Source organism: Nilaparvata lugens, chromosome 3 (assembly GCF_014356525.2).
Source record: "Nilaparvata lugens isolate BPH chromosome 3, ASM1435652v1, whole genome shotgun sequence".
NCBI classification, from domain to species: Eukaryota; Metazoa; Arthropoda; class Insecta; order Hemiptera; family Delphacidae; genus Nilaparvata; species Nilaparvata lugens.
In genome coordinates this window covers 26,457,885-26,471,356 of record NC_052506.1, presented here as the reverse complement: position 1 = coordinate 26,471,356, position 13,472 = coordinate 26,457,885, and the positions used below count along the sequence as shown (strand labels likewise).

At 31.6% G+C, this 13,472-nt stretch overlaps 1 protein-coding gene across 6 annotated transcripts in view; it reads left to right on the top strand.

Moving 5' to 3' along the window:
• Positions 1–12,312, top strand: part of LOC111047553 (calpain-A) — a 67,764-nt gene extending 55,452 nt beyond the window's left edge. For 4 of the 6 annotated variants that reach the window (XM_039423422.1, XM_039423423.1, XM_039423424.1 and 1 more), the window contains 9 exons: positions 595–848; positions 2,392–2,555; positions 3,219–3,436; positions 4,573–4,615; positions 5,145–5,286; positions 7,736–7,837; positions 9,441–9,568; positions 10,084–10,279; positions 10,766–12,122. In XM_039423422.1, coding sequence (XP_039279356.1) covers positions 595–848; positions 2,392–2,555; positions 3,219–3,436; positions 4,573–4,615; positions 5,145–5,286; positions 7,736–7,837; positions 9,441–9,568; positions 10,084–10,279; positions 10,766–10,851 — 1,333 coding nt within the window. In that variant the 3' untranslated portion in view covers positions 10,852–12,122. Of the gene's footprint in view, positions 1–594; positions 849–2,391; positions 2,556–3,218; positions 3,437–4,572; positions 4,616–5,144; positions 5,287–7,735; positions 7,838–9,440; positions 9,569–10,083; positions 10,280–10,765 lie in introns of all 6 variants that reach the window. The other 2 variants (XM_039423425.1, XM_039423427.1) reach the window with 1 other exon arrangement.
• The last annotated feature ends 1,160 nt before the right edge of the window (positions 12,313–13,472 follow it).

Sequence of the window (13,472 nt, the reverse complement as noted above, 5' to 3'; positions counted from 1 at the left end):
TGTATCCTTTATTAAAAAGTTGTATAATAGAAATATTTTCTAGAGATTTTCTCCACATAAAATACACAGTTTCAATAAAATATGGTGAAATATATGGTTTTATCCCAGTATGGAACATTTTACAACGTTTCTATGAGAAGTGTTGAATTTATCCAACGTTTTTGTTCTGGGAAGGAACTTTGAATTTATGTCTGCTTTACTCCACATTTTTTCAGAAAATTCTAAGTGGCTCGTTATAAGTTTATTAATCTATCACCTTTGAAAAACGATAATTATCGAGAAAGCTTGATAAATACGGTGGAATCTCGATTTAGTACATCTCAAGGGATTGCTAAAAAAATATACTTCTACGAGGTCTGTCGGGAATCTACTATATGGACGTTTCAAGGGGCTGCAGAAAAATGCACTATAACGGGGTGCACTGTATCGAGGCTCCACTGTATTAAATTCTCATAAAGTTGGAAGGAAGCTTTGAAAGTAGCCTATCATTAATTCTCTATACTATTGATATACTGAAAACTAATTTGACAATTTTAACAATTTTTTAAAACTAAGATTGACAATTTTATTGTATTATCAAAATTTTATTTTTAGATCCCCAGAATGGAGGTTCATTCCGGAGAGTGAGAAGCAGGAGATCGGCCTGACATTCTCGGAGGATGGGGAGTTCTGGATGTCGTACCGGGATTTCGCAGAGCGATTCGACCGACTGGAAATCTGCAACCTGAACCCGGACTCGCTGGTTGAGGATGCCCTGACGGAGCACGACAAGAAGAAGTGGGAGATGAGTGTGTTCGAGGGAGAGTGGGTGAGGGGGGTAACGGCTGGCGGTTGCAGAAACTATCTGGGTGAGTCTCATATACAATAGCTGAATTTTAGAAGCTGTAAGCGAATAATTATTGTTATTGCAATAACTGCAATTTAATCTAAAGATACATCTGTAGTAGGGTCCACGTTATAATGACAGTGGAGAGAGATGGGAGAACAGCCTTGACGATTCGCTACCATGCCACTGCCTTCTATAGAGGATAGCTGATACCGGTAAAGGCCTATCTGATGTAATATGTATTAACTGTTCATTCTTGTTTGAAATAATTAATTACGGTATATTTCATTCGTCAAGAAAAAATATTTTTCAATAATTAAATAATAGATAATATTCTGTTAATCATATTTCTACATTGTTACTAATTTCATATGTTAAAAATCAAATTGTGCCAAATAATAAAATGAATTGAAAATTGTTAAAAAAACGGTCAGGCAACGTTGATGAGCTAGAAAAGGATAGCGCTATTTTCTTTGTCGAATGATGGACAAGGATAACAACACCAATGTTAATCAAATATTATAACGTGGATCTCACTATAGAACAGTGGTTCCAACCATGGAATGTTCTCCAATTTTTGCGGCATTCACTATTCCCCCCTTTTTCACCAGAAAAACAGGAAATTCATACAAATCTCCTGGTAATTCTTGAATATTTTCAAATGATTTCTGAACATTTGAACCTAATTTCTCCAGTCCTTGCATCAAGATCTTATATAATGTTATTGTGTCGGTAGATTTTCAGATCTGATGAATTCATCATTCATTAATAGGCCTACAGAATTGCAAATCATATCAAATATAAGACTGGGCGAAAGCAACAGGCCTAGTCCAAAACAGCTTCACTCCCAAATTTCACAAATTAATAGTAAACTTTCCAAAAATTTGTCCTATTTACACATTACAAGAATTTGAGTACAATTTTATGTCCCACTATAGGTGTCAAACTATCATTATACGATAAAAAACTTTATAAAATAAATGTCCGAAATGATGAAACTAGCAATTTGGAATTTGGAAGGATAATCTGATGAATTACCGATCTGGTGATTGAATTACTGTAATTTCAGTATTATATGTGTGAATTTTCACATTTATATACAATTCACATAATTCCATAACTGAATTTAGTTCTATAATAAATAGAGTTTGGTCAATCGTATGAAATAAAAATGAAACAAATAGAGAAAAATATGACTATGGCTCTACTCCTCCTGTTGTATGCCTCTTCTAAACATTTCACTTCAAATATATTTCTATGTTTAAACATAATGATAAGTTTTCACTTGGTTAAAATCAACCAAGTATAATAAATTAATCTGAGAAATCAGTGATTTCATTATTTTATTTTCAAGAGTCACGCTTATAGTCATGATAATGAAACTTGATCTTCACATGAAGAAAATTTCCTTGTACTAAAAATTTCATGAAACGAGAAAGATCAATTAGATTACTGTTAATTTTGTAAATAATTAAAAAATAACATAATTTACATAAAGTTATTTAAAGAGAACATTTGCTGAGAGCCTAATGAGTCAATTGAGCAACGTGATTGGAATTTCGCAGAGACGTTCTGGCACAATCCCCAGTACACGATCACTCTGAACGACCCTGATGATGAGGACGAGGATGACAAGTGTACCGTCATTGTTGCTCTCATGCAGAAGAACAGGCGATCGCAGCGCAAAATGGGTGCTGAGTGTCTCACCATCGGGTTTGCCATGTACCATGTGAGTGTTTTTCAACCTATCAGTCTCCTCTACTGTTTTGAATATTATTATTTGAACTATTTTTATTTCTCTAGAATATGTGTGTTGTTTAAAACTCAAGTAAAACATTGAATTTGACTTTGCCAAATGACTTGACACCAGGATTAGTGTGCAATGTGTAGACTTGATTATCAGTTATTCAGTTTAAGGGCCGGTTTTCGAGCTCGGGATGTAGCCAAGTTCTAGACTTTGAGCAGCTGGAGTCAGAAAATTGGTTTTCCGGAACGGGGCGTAGTCGTAGTTTTTATGATAATATTTTTTTCTAATTTCTTTAATTGGAAACGTTTTTCCTTGACGAAATGAAACATTCCATAATAATTCAAAATAGCTGAAACTTCACACTCTTTTCTCTTTATATTATTTTGTATTCAATTTTCTAGTTTCTTGAAATTTAATTTAAACGTGAACTACGACTATGTCCCATTTCGGAAAGCCAATTTTCTGACTTCAGCTATTTAAAGTCTAGAACTTTGCTAAATCCCGAGCTCGGGAGACGGCACTTAATGTCAATGAGCTATTCTGTCACTACTACCATTTATTAATTCTTTCTCGATTCAATATCAATTTCCTATAAATCCCCTCAAATATCAGATACCAATAAATCCGTTTGTTGGTTTGTGACAGTTGGAAGACCCAGATAACCTGCCGAAACCGTTGGACGAGAAGTTCTTCAAGTACAACGCGTCGGTGGCTCGATCGCCCACATTCATCAACCTGCGTGAGGTGACGGCTCGCTTCAAGCTGCCACCCGGCGTCTACTGCATCGTGCCCTCCACGTTCGAGCCAAATGAGGAGGGCGAGTTCCTACTACGCGTCTTCTCTGAGAACAAGAATCACATGGAGTGAGTGTTGGAAACCTTGCTTCCATTCAAATCAGAGATAGGCAATTCTAATCTGAAACGTCCACTCTCAAATGTTTATAAGTTTCTTGTTAGGGTGGCTACTAACGACAGAACAAGTGTTTTGAGCATGTGTGTTCACCAATGCTCGTCATGCATGTTGTGTCATCATCGAGTTGCTTTGATCAAAAAACAGCTGTTTGACAGCAGATTCTAACATAAAATACACAAACAATAAATTAATATTAACATCTGGAAAATTACAAATTAATTATAACGATACAAAAATTGTTTTACCTCAGAGTAGCAAAGAAAAAATAAACAACAAAAAATCAAAGTTACAAATCCTAACCTCAGAAAATTTTGTTCGAAATTTTGTTTTCTGTGTTGACACAACAATGTATGTTCACACACGTGTTCAACAAACTTGTCCTGTCTTTAGTGGCCACGCTTACACATTCAGTATTTTGAAAAAAATATTTCTTCTATCAATGTCCACTCCTAATTCCAAATTGGAGTGGCTGTAGTCAGAATAAGAAGCAATCCTTAAGTCATGTCAGAGGCCATGAAATTGATCAGGTACGACCTGAAATCTCTTACACCAGACCTGAGCCAGCTAGGACATTTTGTATTTTTATTGTTTCAAATTCTACTTATTCTATCAATGTCTATTCTCAATTCCAAAAAGTAATTGTACCATCAATTTTGTTCTGAATAGGTTCTCTGTGCGCACACACCCTCATTTTAAAATACCTATATTGTCTAGATTTAAAGACAATCAAATGAATTCAATCATTCCTCTTGTTTATTCACGCTACCATTAATGACTACTTAAAAAATAATAGCCTAAGTTAATTCAATGGTTATCTGAGATACAAAATATAATGATATTTATACTAGTGAGTACATGTAAACTATTAATAGTTTAAAAAAATGGGAATGATTGGAAAATTGAAGCTTTAAAGCTACGAGAATTCATAACTTATTAATCTATTTATTATAAATCTAAGCTATTTTTATCGAAATTGAGAATATATAATATGCTAAATCAAAGTCGATAATGTCCAAGACTCAACTGTTGTTATTGCACTGAATCTCCTCTTCTCAAACAAAAATCTGACATTGTCTGTCTATTTCAGGGAAAACGACGAAGAAGTTGGAATGGGAGAAATCGACGACAGAGTAAGTAAAACTATGCTTTTTATTGGAATTTTCACCATCATCTAGAAAATTGTAAATTCATAATGAAATGAGCACTTGGAGTTGTGCCACTTTACACACTCCTTATCAGGCAAACCCAATTTCAATAATAATAATGATTTCGATTTAATGATAGATAATATGAGTTTCAAAATAATATTTTTCAACGATAACTTTTATTTAGTAAAAAAGTGAAGAAATATTATTATGAATTAACATATTTTGTGTCCCGTCCATACATATTTTTATTAATTTCATCACATTATGCTCTTTCAAAATATGTACATATTTTGAATATGAACTTATTAAAAATATTTCACATACCGGTATTAAAATATTTTACTTATTTTATAAGAACATATTCTAAATATGTACTTGATTTTTCACTATTACAAGACGTAAGTTGATTCTTATTTCAACTTTTATGAATGAATTCGGGTTTGAAATTAATTATCTTTTCAACTTGTCATTCCATCTATTTCCATCCATCACTATTTTATTCCGTTCACAGGTCAAAGTGGAGGATGATGAACCAGAGAAGAAGAAAGCAACTGATGATAAAATCAGAGAATTCTTCAAGAAACTGGCTGGAGATGACATGGAGGTTGATTGGATGGAGCTCAAACAAATTCTTGATTATGCCATGCGAGACGGTAAACATTTGAGAAATTATATTTTCAATTCTGATTACTATCCATTGATGATAATTTGCGGTTTTAGTGCATTCTGATAAACTACTAACTACTGATTATTACTGCCTTACTGATAAGTTTTTATCAATGTTGTTCTTATTTTACTAGATAAATATCCGTATGATAGATTTTTCCAGTTCAATCAATAGAACTGACTAGTGTTTTTGAAGAGTTTGGCATGCTATTCAACAATACGAATCGTGTTGAATGTGTGCATTCATACTAGTATGTAGATGTGTAGGCCTAGCTGATCTAACAAAGAATCCTTTAATTCGATTCAAGTATGTAGTAGCTGTGATGTTACCGTAATTGTGAATCACACTCTCAATTTCTCAAATTCAATTTTGCTAACGCCAAAATAGAACTAAGCCAGTGATTAAGTTGATTTATTTCTTCAGCGTAATAGTTGTTGCTAAAGTTACTGGAATAGGAGTCACTCAGTTGAAATCTAGATATTGACTATCTAGATTTTATTCAAGCATCTTGTGTAAATTGATTTCGCTCAATCATACTTATTTTTGAATTAGTCTTATTAGCTCATGCTTATTCATGATCAAAGCTGAAAATCTATTTACATTTTTTAATGTAGCTAAAAGTGCAAAATCTTAGTCTGTATAATCTTGATTTATCAATCGACACAGTACGTAACCCATAACACAGTACCTGTGTATATTTCCTAAAATCTTGAACCTAAGAACGTTATGCTAAATCAATTGCTGATTTTGGTTTTAACATTCAGTTAGACCCTAGATTTTTAACTTTTCTCATCTTCAGAACAATTATTGAATTAAATAGAACTCTCTTACTCGAATCAATTGATTCTCCCACTTACTCCTCTCTATATACGTTTCTCGATGTTGTGTGTTATAATTGTCCAATTGTTATAATTGTGTTGTCGTTGTTGTTGTTGTTAGTGTATGTGTATTTTTATTGAAGTGATCTCATTTTATGTTTTATATTAGCTTTGTGGGTTGCTTGTCTAAATGTTTTGAGGATTGCTTTTCCTATCAATCACTTCCCTCTTCAAAATGAAATTTGCCAAGTTATACTTCAATTATTATCCCTTCTCAAACATTAACGTGTTTCTTGAGAAACATATGTATTATGCAGTACTTGATTCAAGTAATGTGCCTGTAAGTGACATTCAAAAAGCTCATTGTTATTATTTCCCTTTAGTAGTTCCTCTTTCTCAGTCTTTCACGTTGTGTCAGAACAAATTAAAAGTTCTCATTATGATATCATCAGTGAATTAGCCCTATTATTCCAACATCAACATGCCGAGTTTATTTTCAATTTATCCTAAATGTCTCATTAATAATATTCCTAGAATTTATTCCAATAATATTCCAAACTTAAAATTCACTGACATTCCATAATGAACTTTATAACGGATCAAAATGAAAATGTAGAAAGTCAGTTAGGTCTATTGCCTTTTTAATCTTGATTTTTATTGTTTTGATTTTTATCCTAATAATATAAATATTAAAACTTATAAATAAGTTGATGCCTTGTTTATTTACATTCAGTGTTGATGAGTTGCGTGTTAATATAACCATAAAAATAGTTTTGAATCATTAATTTTCTGAATTCTTTGAGATATTTCTTGTGAAAACACTTCAATGAACTTGCTAAGACTTGTACCTCATTGAATTTTTTTTAACTGAATTCAGTTGTTTAAACTGATTACCTAAAAATGTGGATCTTATCATCCAGTTCCTTTCTTCCTAGTTATTTTTAATATGGCATCAGTATCAAGCTAATAGATTTTCTTCTAATCTCGCAAAGGATAGGACGTATCATGACATGGATCATACCTACTAAAGAAGGATTAATTTAATTGATAATTTTAAATTGATTGGAACAATTGAACAATCGTGGATCTATAAGAAAATATATAAATTATTTAATTGTCTCTTAATACTTGTTAGATTGTTTCTTTGCAATCTCTATATATTTGGATATTTTTTGAAAATCTTCTGAAATTTTTACTTTTATTAGATTGTTTAGTGAAAATATATTTTCTTCCATGTTCAGAAGTTTTGAAGTATATAGAACCTTCTTAATTTCGTATTTTCAGTCTAGCCCTTCTCTTGAAACCGTCCAACTTTCATATCGAAAAATTTTAGAACACTTTGTAGATTGAAATGCCATTAACTGCATTGTCCAGCTCACGTATTCACGGCAACTGAATTCTCGAAACATGACAGATTCAGTTCTCAAAGAAGCTATTTCATGAAAATCTTTTAAAACCCGATTCAGCTTAATTTCATAATCACCTTTGAATGGTGCTACTTCCAGCTGACAGAAAAGAAATTCTCCAAAGTTCATGAGTTTTGTTGCATCGATGTTGTAATGTTAACTGACTGCTTGGATGCTAACAGACAAATTTGTGTTTGTGATGTGTTATCAGAGATTCCTACAGGACCAAGCTCAGGCGGGTCAATGGTTCAACAAATTCTGTCAATGTTCTGTGGCGCAGTATGCCAAGACTCTCCGATATCGTCCATGTTTGGTAAGACTTTTTGCTACGAACGAATTTTGATTTTTTACATTCAAACGATGATTTTCACCCTGGTTTTTCCAATAATTTTACTATTTGAGTCAATCATGGCAATCGTTAGGTTCCCCTGTAGTGAATTGAATCATTCAACAGTCAGTGATTAAAATTGGATTTTTAGTCTAAAATATTTTTTTAATTATCTATCATTTGTCGAGAAGTTATTTCCATTGCTGAATATTCAAAAGTTTTTTTTGTATGTAGGTAGGTATGTATACCTGTAATTATAGTAATAAATTATATTTCATATATTATCCATGCCATGATCATAATGTAAATAACTAATTCAACCTTATTAATCCAATTCACATAAAATCTTCATAAACGAGCATGAAACTTGAAAGCCCATGCAATGCAGGAACAAGCTATCCACAAATAAGACGTAAAACACTAGTAGGCTCTAGAAGTTCTATTCGCGTAAAGTGTGTTGATAGCTTAGGCCTATTTCAGTGTGACATAAACTTTCAAGTGTACTGAAAAAGGCCGCTGATCAATAAGTTTACTTGATTAAACTGTAGTTTCCTGTAGCAGCATAAATATAGTATTCAAAGAATTCACTGACTGAATATATATTTGCCAAGTTTGCTAGTGCCTGTAAATCATATAATAGAATGATTGCCACTTGTTTGACTGACTTGAAAAATAGAACTTAATTTTGAATTCATTTGAAAATGTATGGAGTTCATTGCATGTACACTTGTTTCTGTTTATTTGTTCGTTGTATTCATGTGAACTAATATTACGAGTTGAATGAAAATTTTCAAATATTGTCATTAGCATGTGCTCATTCCGTATGATATTCTCTTGAAAATATCTCCTGAATCCTCCAGTATTTTCAATTGAACATTAAAAATAAAATAAATTAGATTGATAAATTTAATGAATTAAACTAAAGTTTCATAAAGCATTGAATTTTATGAATCCTTACTTAAGCCTCTCAAATACTTGTTTCTCGCATCCTGTAAGTCTTGTTATGAAGGAAGAAGCTGCTCACACACTCTGCAAGACTGCTCGCATCCATCCACATAGGTTTGTGTGTACTATGAACTTAAGGACTCTTTCTCTATTTATGTCTAATGTGTGGGTCGATTTTTTTGTCTATTTCTAAATTTTTTGTAGGCCTCAACGCTCCATCTATCATGAAATTTCACAATGTAATGTTGAATTATGTATTTATTACTTCTATTCATCTCTTATCTGTGTGTTAATTTTCAGTATATATAATTTCAAACTGTTTATATCAAGCTTGGAGTTTATCATTTTTTTAAGTTTCTGTATATGATTTATTTTTCATTTACAAAGTATTCATTGTAAGATTTTTTTGCGTTTCAATGTTCACTGGTAAACCCATTTTTTCACGTTTACGTTTTTCTATTTTCTGTTTTGAGTGTACTACATATTTATGTATTCATTATTTGCTATGTGGATAGTTTATTTAGTTTGTGAAATCCATACTTTATTACAGTGATATGAAACACTTTCTACATGATTTATGACGCATGCAAATGGATAAGAAAAAACTTAATTTTGATGAGATGTTTCTAATATATTATTGCAGATACTCAGCCAGAAGGTTTCTCGAAGGATGTGTGCCGCAGTATGATCGCCATGATGGATATTGACCGGTCTGGCAAACTAGGGTTTGACGAATTCAAGCAGTTGTGGATTGATATCAGGAACTGGAAGGTAGGATATTATCTATTCCACTTTATCATTATGGAATTATTGCAAGGAGATCATAAGATATTTTACAGTAGTTGTTAAGTTGATAAGATAAACATTTCACAATGATCAGCATATACTTTTATATTATTCAATTTTATTTTTTATTTTTGTTACTCTGTAAACCTGGAGACTAATATATGTATCCTTGTATAATTACACTAGTTTAATAAGTACACAATAGTAGAATCGAAGAGGAATGAACTGCAAAAATCAACGATAGAGTTGAATAATTCATATTTCGTGAAAAAGTCAGTTCTATTCACGTCTTGAGTGAATAGAACAGATATTGTTCACCATACAGATATTTTGTAAAAAAGATATTTTGTAAAGATTTTTTTATAAAAAGGTATTTTGTATTGTACGTATGATGTATATTTGTGTATTCATCGATTTGCGATATTATGAAATACAAAATTGCTTTTGTTGTTTTTATCATTCCAAAATGGTAATTTTTGAAACTATCTTTAATTTTTCAGAACGTCTACAAGATGTACTGCAAAGAAGAGACGGGCTACCTAAGTGCTTTTGAGCTGCGACAGGCTCTGAATTCGGCCGGATATCGGCTCAACAACCACATTCTGAACATATTGGTGCACCGCTACGCATCCAAGGAGGGCAAGATATCGTTCGACGACTTCATGATGTGTGCTGTCAGGCTAAAGTCCATGATAGGTATGACTATTTCACCCAATAATCATTCTGATACGTTTTAATGTTTTTGTCAACTCCCGTAAGTATATCTTTGGGAATTTGGAGAATCTAATTCTTCCAAAGCTAGTTTTGTATTCATTTATTTATAGGATAGAATAGAGCGAAAAAAATATTTATAAAATATAAAATCCAAACTTTTTCTATTTCTCAATTTTGTCTTAAATAGTGCACATATTTATAAGGTTATTGGAATATTCTACTTGATATCATAATATTCTCCTCATATTATATTTTATCGATTATTATGTAACGACAAAAAAGGTAAATGGTGGTCAAACACTCACGAATCTCGTTCAGATATTACCTGCAAGAAATTAAAATTCATTGAAATAAACGGTATGATATATATGATTAGTATGAGGAAAGATATATGATTAGTATGAGGAAAGATATATGATTAGTAAAACATTTTTGTATAATAAATCTATTCCACGTTTTTTGTTGCAGATCAATTTAAAGAACGTGATCCAAACAACACGAATGAGGCAACTTTCACAATGGAGGAGTGGGTTGAGAGGACATTGTATTCATAAGTTCTAGTTTCTATTACATCGTTGTGGATGAAAACGGTGATGATGATGATGATTGCGATATTTGCAATTGAAATCCTCTTTGAAAGATCTTGAGAGCGCTACAAATCTCCTCAAAACTTGTACATACTATCGATACTAAGATGAAGATTACATTATTGATCTGAAGTTAAATATTTCAACTATTGAATCTCTAATAATATCGGAGGATTACATCATTTTGTTGTGCTTAAGCGACAGAAAAATATCAAAATCTATTACATTGCTTCAAGCAATTAAAACTATATAATTTATGATTGCTTAAAGATTGTTGTTGTTTGTATGTTGTTGAAAATGAGTTAATGATTGGCTCAATCATTGATTAATGAGTGTGCTATATACATGTTGGTGATTGGCTTGTAACGTTGTGATATGCTTGAAATTCAATCAAGCTTTTTCAGAGTATATTTTGTATATTTTAACGTTCCATAAATAGATTCATTCACGTCTATTTTTGAAGATAGAGTAACAGTATCCTAAGAGATTTCAATCAAGATGGCTTCTCATTAAATTAAACTTCTCAAGTTATTGATATTGTTTACGGAATATGCCAAAAGTTCAAAGTAGTGTAAGATGATTGCATACAACGAATATCAATTACATAAATCAACTATCAAATTACTTCTAACATTATTCCTAATCATTCGTTGAATTATCATCTTTCAAAGGTTATTTTAATTAAGAAAAATAATGATTAGCCTCAAATTATTCTAGGTATTGTATCTTATTTCGAGCAGATCTGTTTTAACTTGTGTCAGTTCTTGTGATAAATTTTTACTCGAATGACAATGGTGCTTCAGTTTATACTGTTCTCTAATGAGTATGCTATAAATTGAATGTAGTCTACTGCAGGTTATTGCTTAACAAATTAAACATATCTGAATTGGCATTATTTTTTAAATCTTCATTCCTCTTTAGCATTGAGAACATTATATCAAATAATAAAAGATGAATGAGAGTATTTATTTTTAGTCTTTGCTATATTTTTAGCCGTATTTGCCTTGCTGGCAAAACCAACATAAAATTATGTTACTATTATCTACCCTAAGTTTCAATTCACCATTACACAATTTACTACATAATATAGTAAAAATTCAATTTAGTTTCAAATAGTTTTCAACATAAGTAAACTACTTCTTGAATAGGCCAGAAAAGTGAGTGAATTTTGCTGTGAGTGACTTGGCAGAAAGGACCGAAATTAATTCAAATAAATAAAAAACGCATAAATTTACTGCCATATATTCATGTCAAAGATAATTATTTTGTATTATGAAAGTAGCTGGAAATTCTCTGGAATATTTTGATATTATGCTAATAATAGTATTTAATATTTTGTAAAGAATCTCAAATTATTTTCAAAATCATGCAACTATTTCGTGAATTTCGTCAGCACATTTTGAAATAAAATTATCAATTATTAACAACTACGATGTCATTTATTTTATCCTGTGGTCCGTATTGAATGTTTGATTTTTATATATCTGCTGTTACAGAAATTCTTCTAACTAGTGCGCCCTCCGGTCTGGAGAGCTCGCTCAAAATGCCGATGATATTGAGCAGTTTCCACTGTTTTCAATAGAGCTGCTCAATATCAACGGCAATCAAGAGATATAGTTCAATTTGCATTAAGTTCAATTGTTTGAAATTAATAATGCAGTTAACAGGTGATATGATTACACTTTTTACTACATTTTTTTCTTGTTCAATGTTATCCTGTTATATCCTCAAAAAGGACGAAGGAGTGTGTCAATTACGTTGGGCACCGAACTCGATCTGTAACTTATTTAATGGTTTGAAGAATATTTGTGTGTTGAAAATTTGAAGTTGATTGATGAAAGCAATCAAGAATACTTGTCGAACCAAGAAACCCACAAACAAATTTGCAAACGGAGGATGACTCAAGGCACTAGTCATCAGTAAGAACTCGCTATTTTCGTTGAACAATTTTATTCATTTATTAATTTACAAAAGCGACTTTCTAGAAGTATTTTAAGCCTAGATGATGGTGATGATGGGATGGATGATAATACAATAAAGGTTGAGTTATGAATGAATAAGAATTATAGGTTATGCTATCCACTTGAATTGAGTCCACTTTTCAGTCCAGAAATAAATAAACTTGAAATTTTGAATTTGATTTGATTAAAAACCGAAGATATAATAGAATGAACGGAGTGAGAGATACTGCACCAAATCAATGCTTCTAGAAAGAAATGATTAGATGAACGAAAATCCTGTTGAACAGTAGGCCTAGTCTGTTGATAGTATTCTTGTCTTTGACTGTTATATAGCTTGATACTTTGTTTTATTTAATGCTACACCCTCCCCACAGAAAACCTGAATTTCATAACATTTTTTTTTCTATTGTATCAGTCAAGTTATAAGATATTTGAATATTCTAGTAATTGTTTCACCTTGATTGATTATTCATACATATTGCTTGTGTTTTTCTAATTGTAGCTCGTTTACTATTGTTTGATGTGATTATCCTTTATAAAGTTGTTGAATAAACAAACACTTGTAATCGCTTAGTTGAAAAATATAAAAAATCAGGAAGTACTGTACTCCAAACCAGCTATATTAAT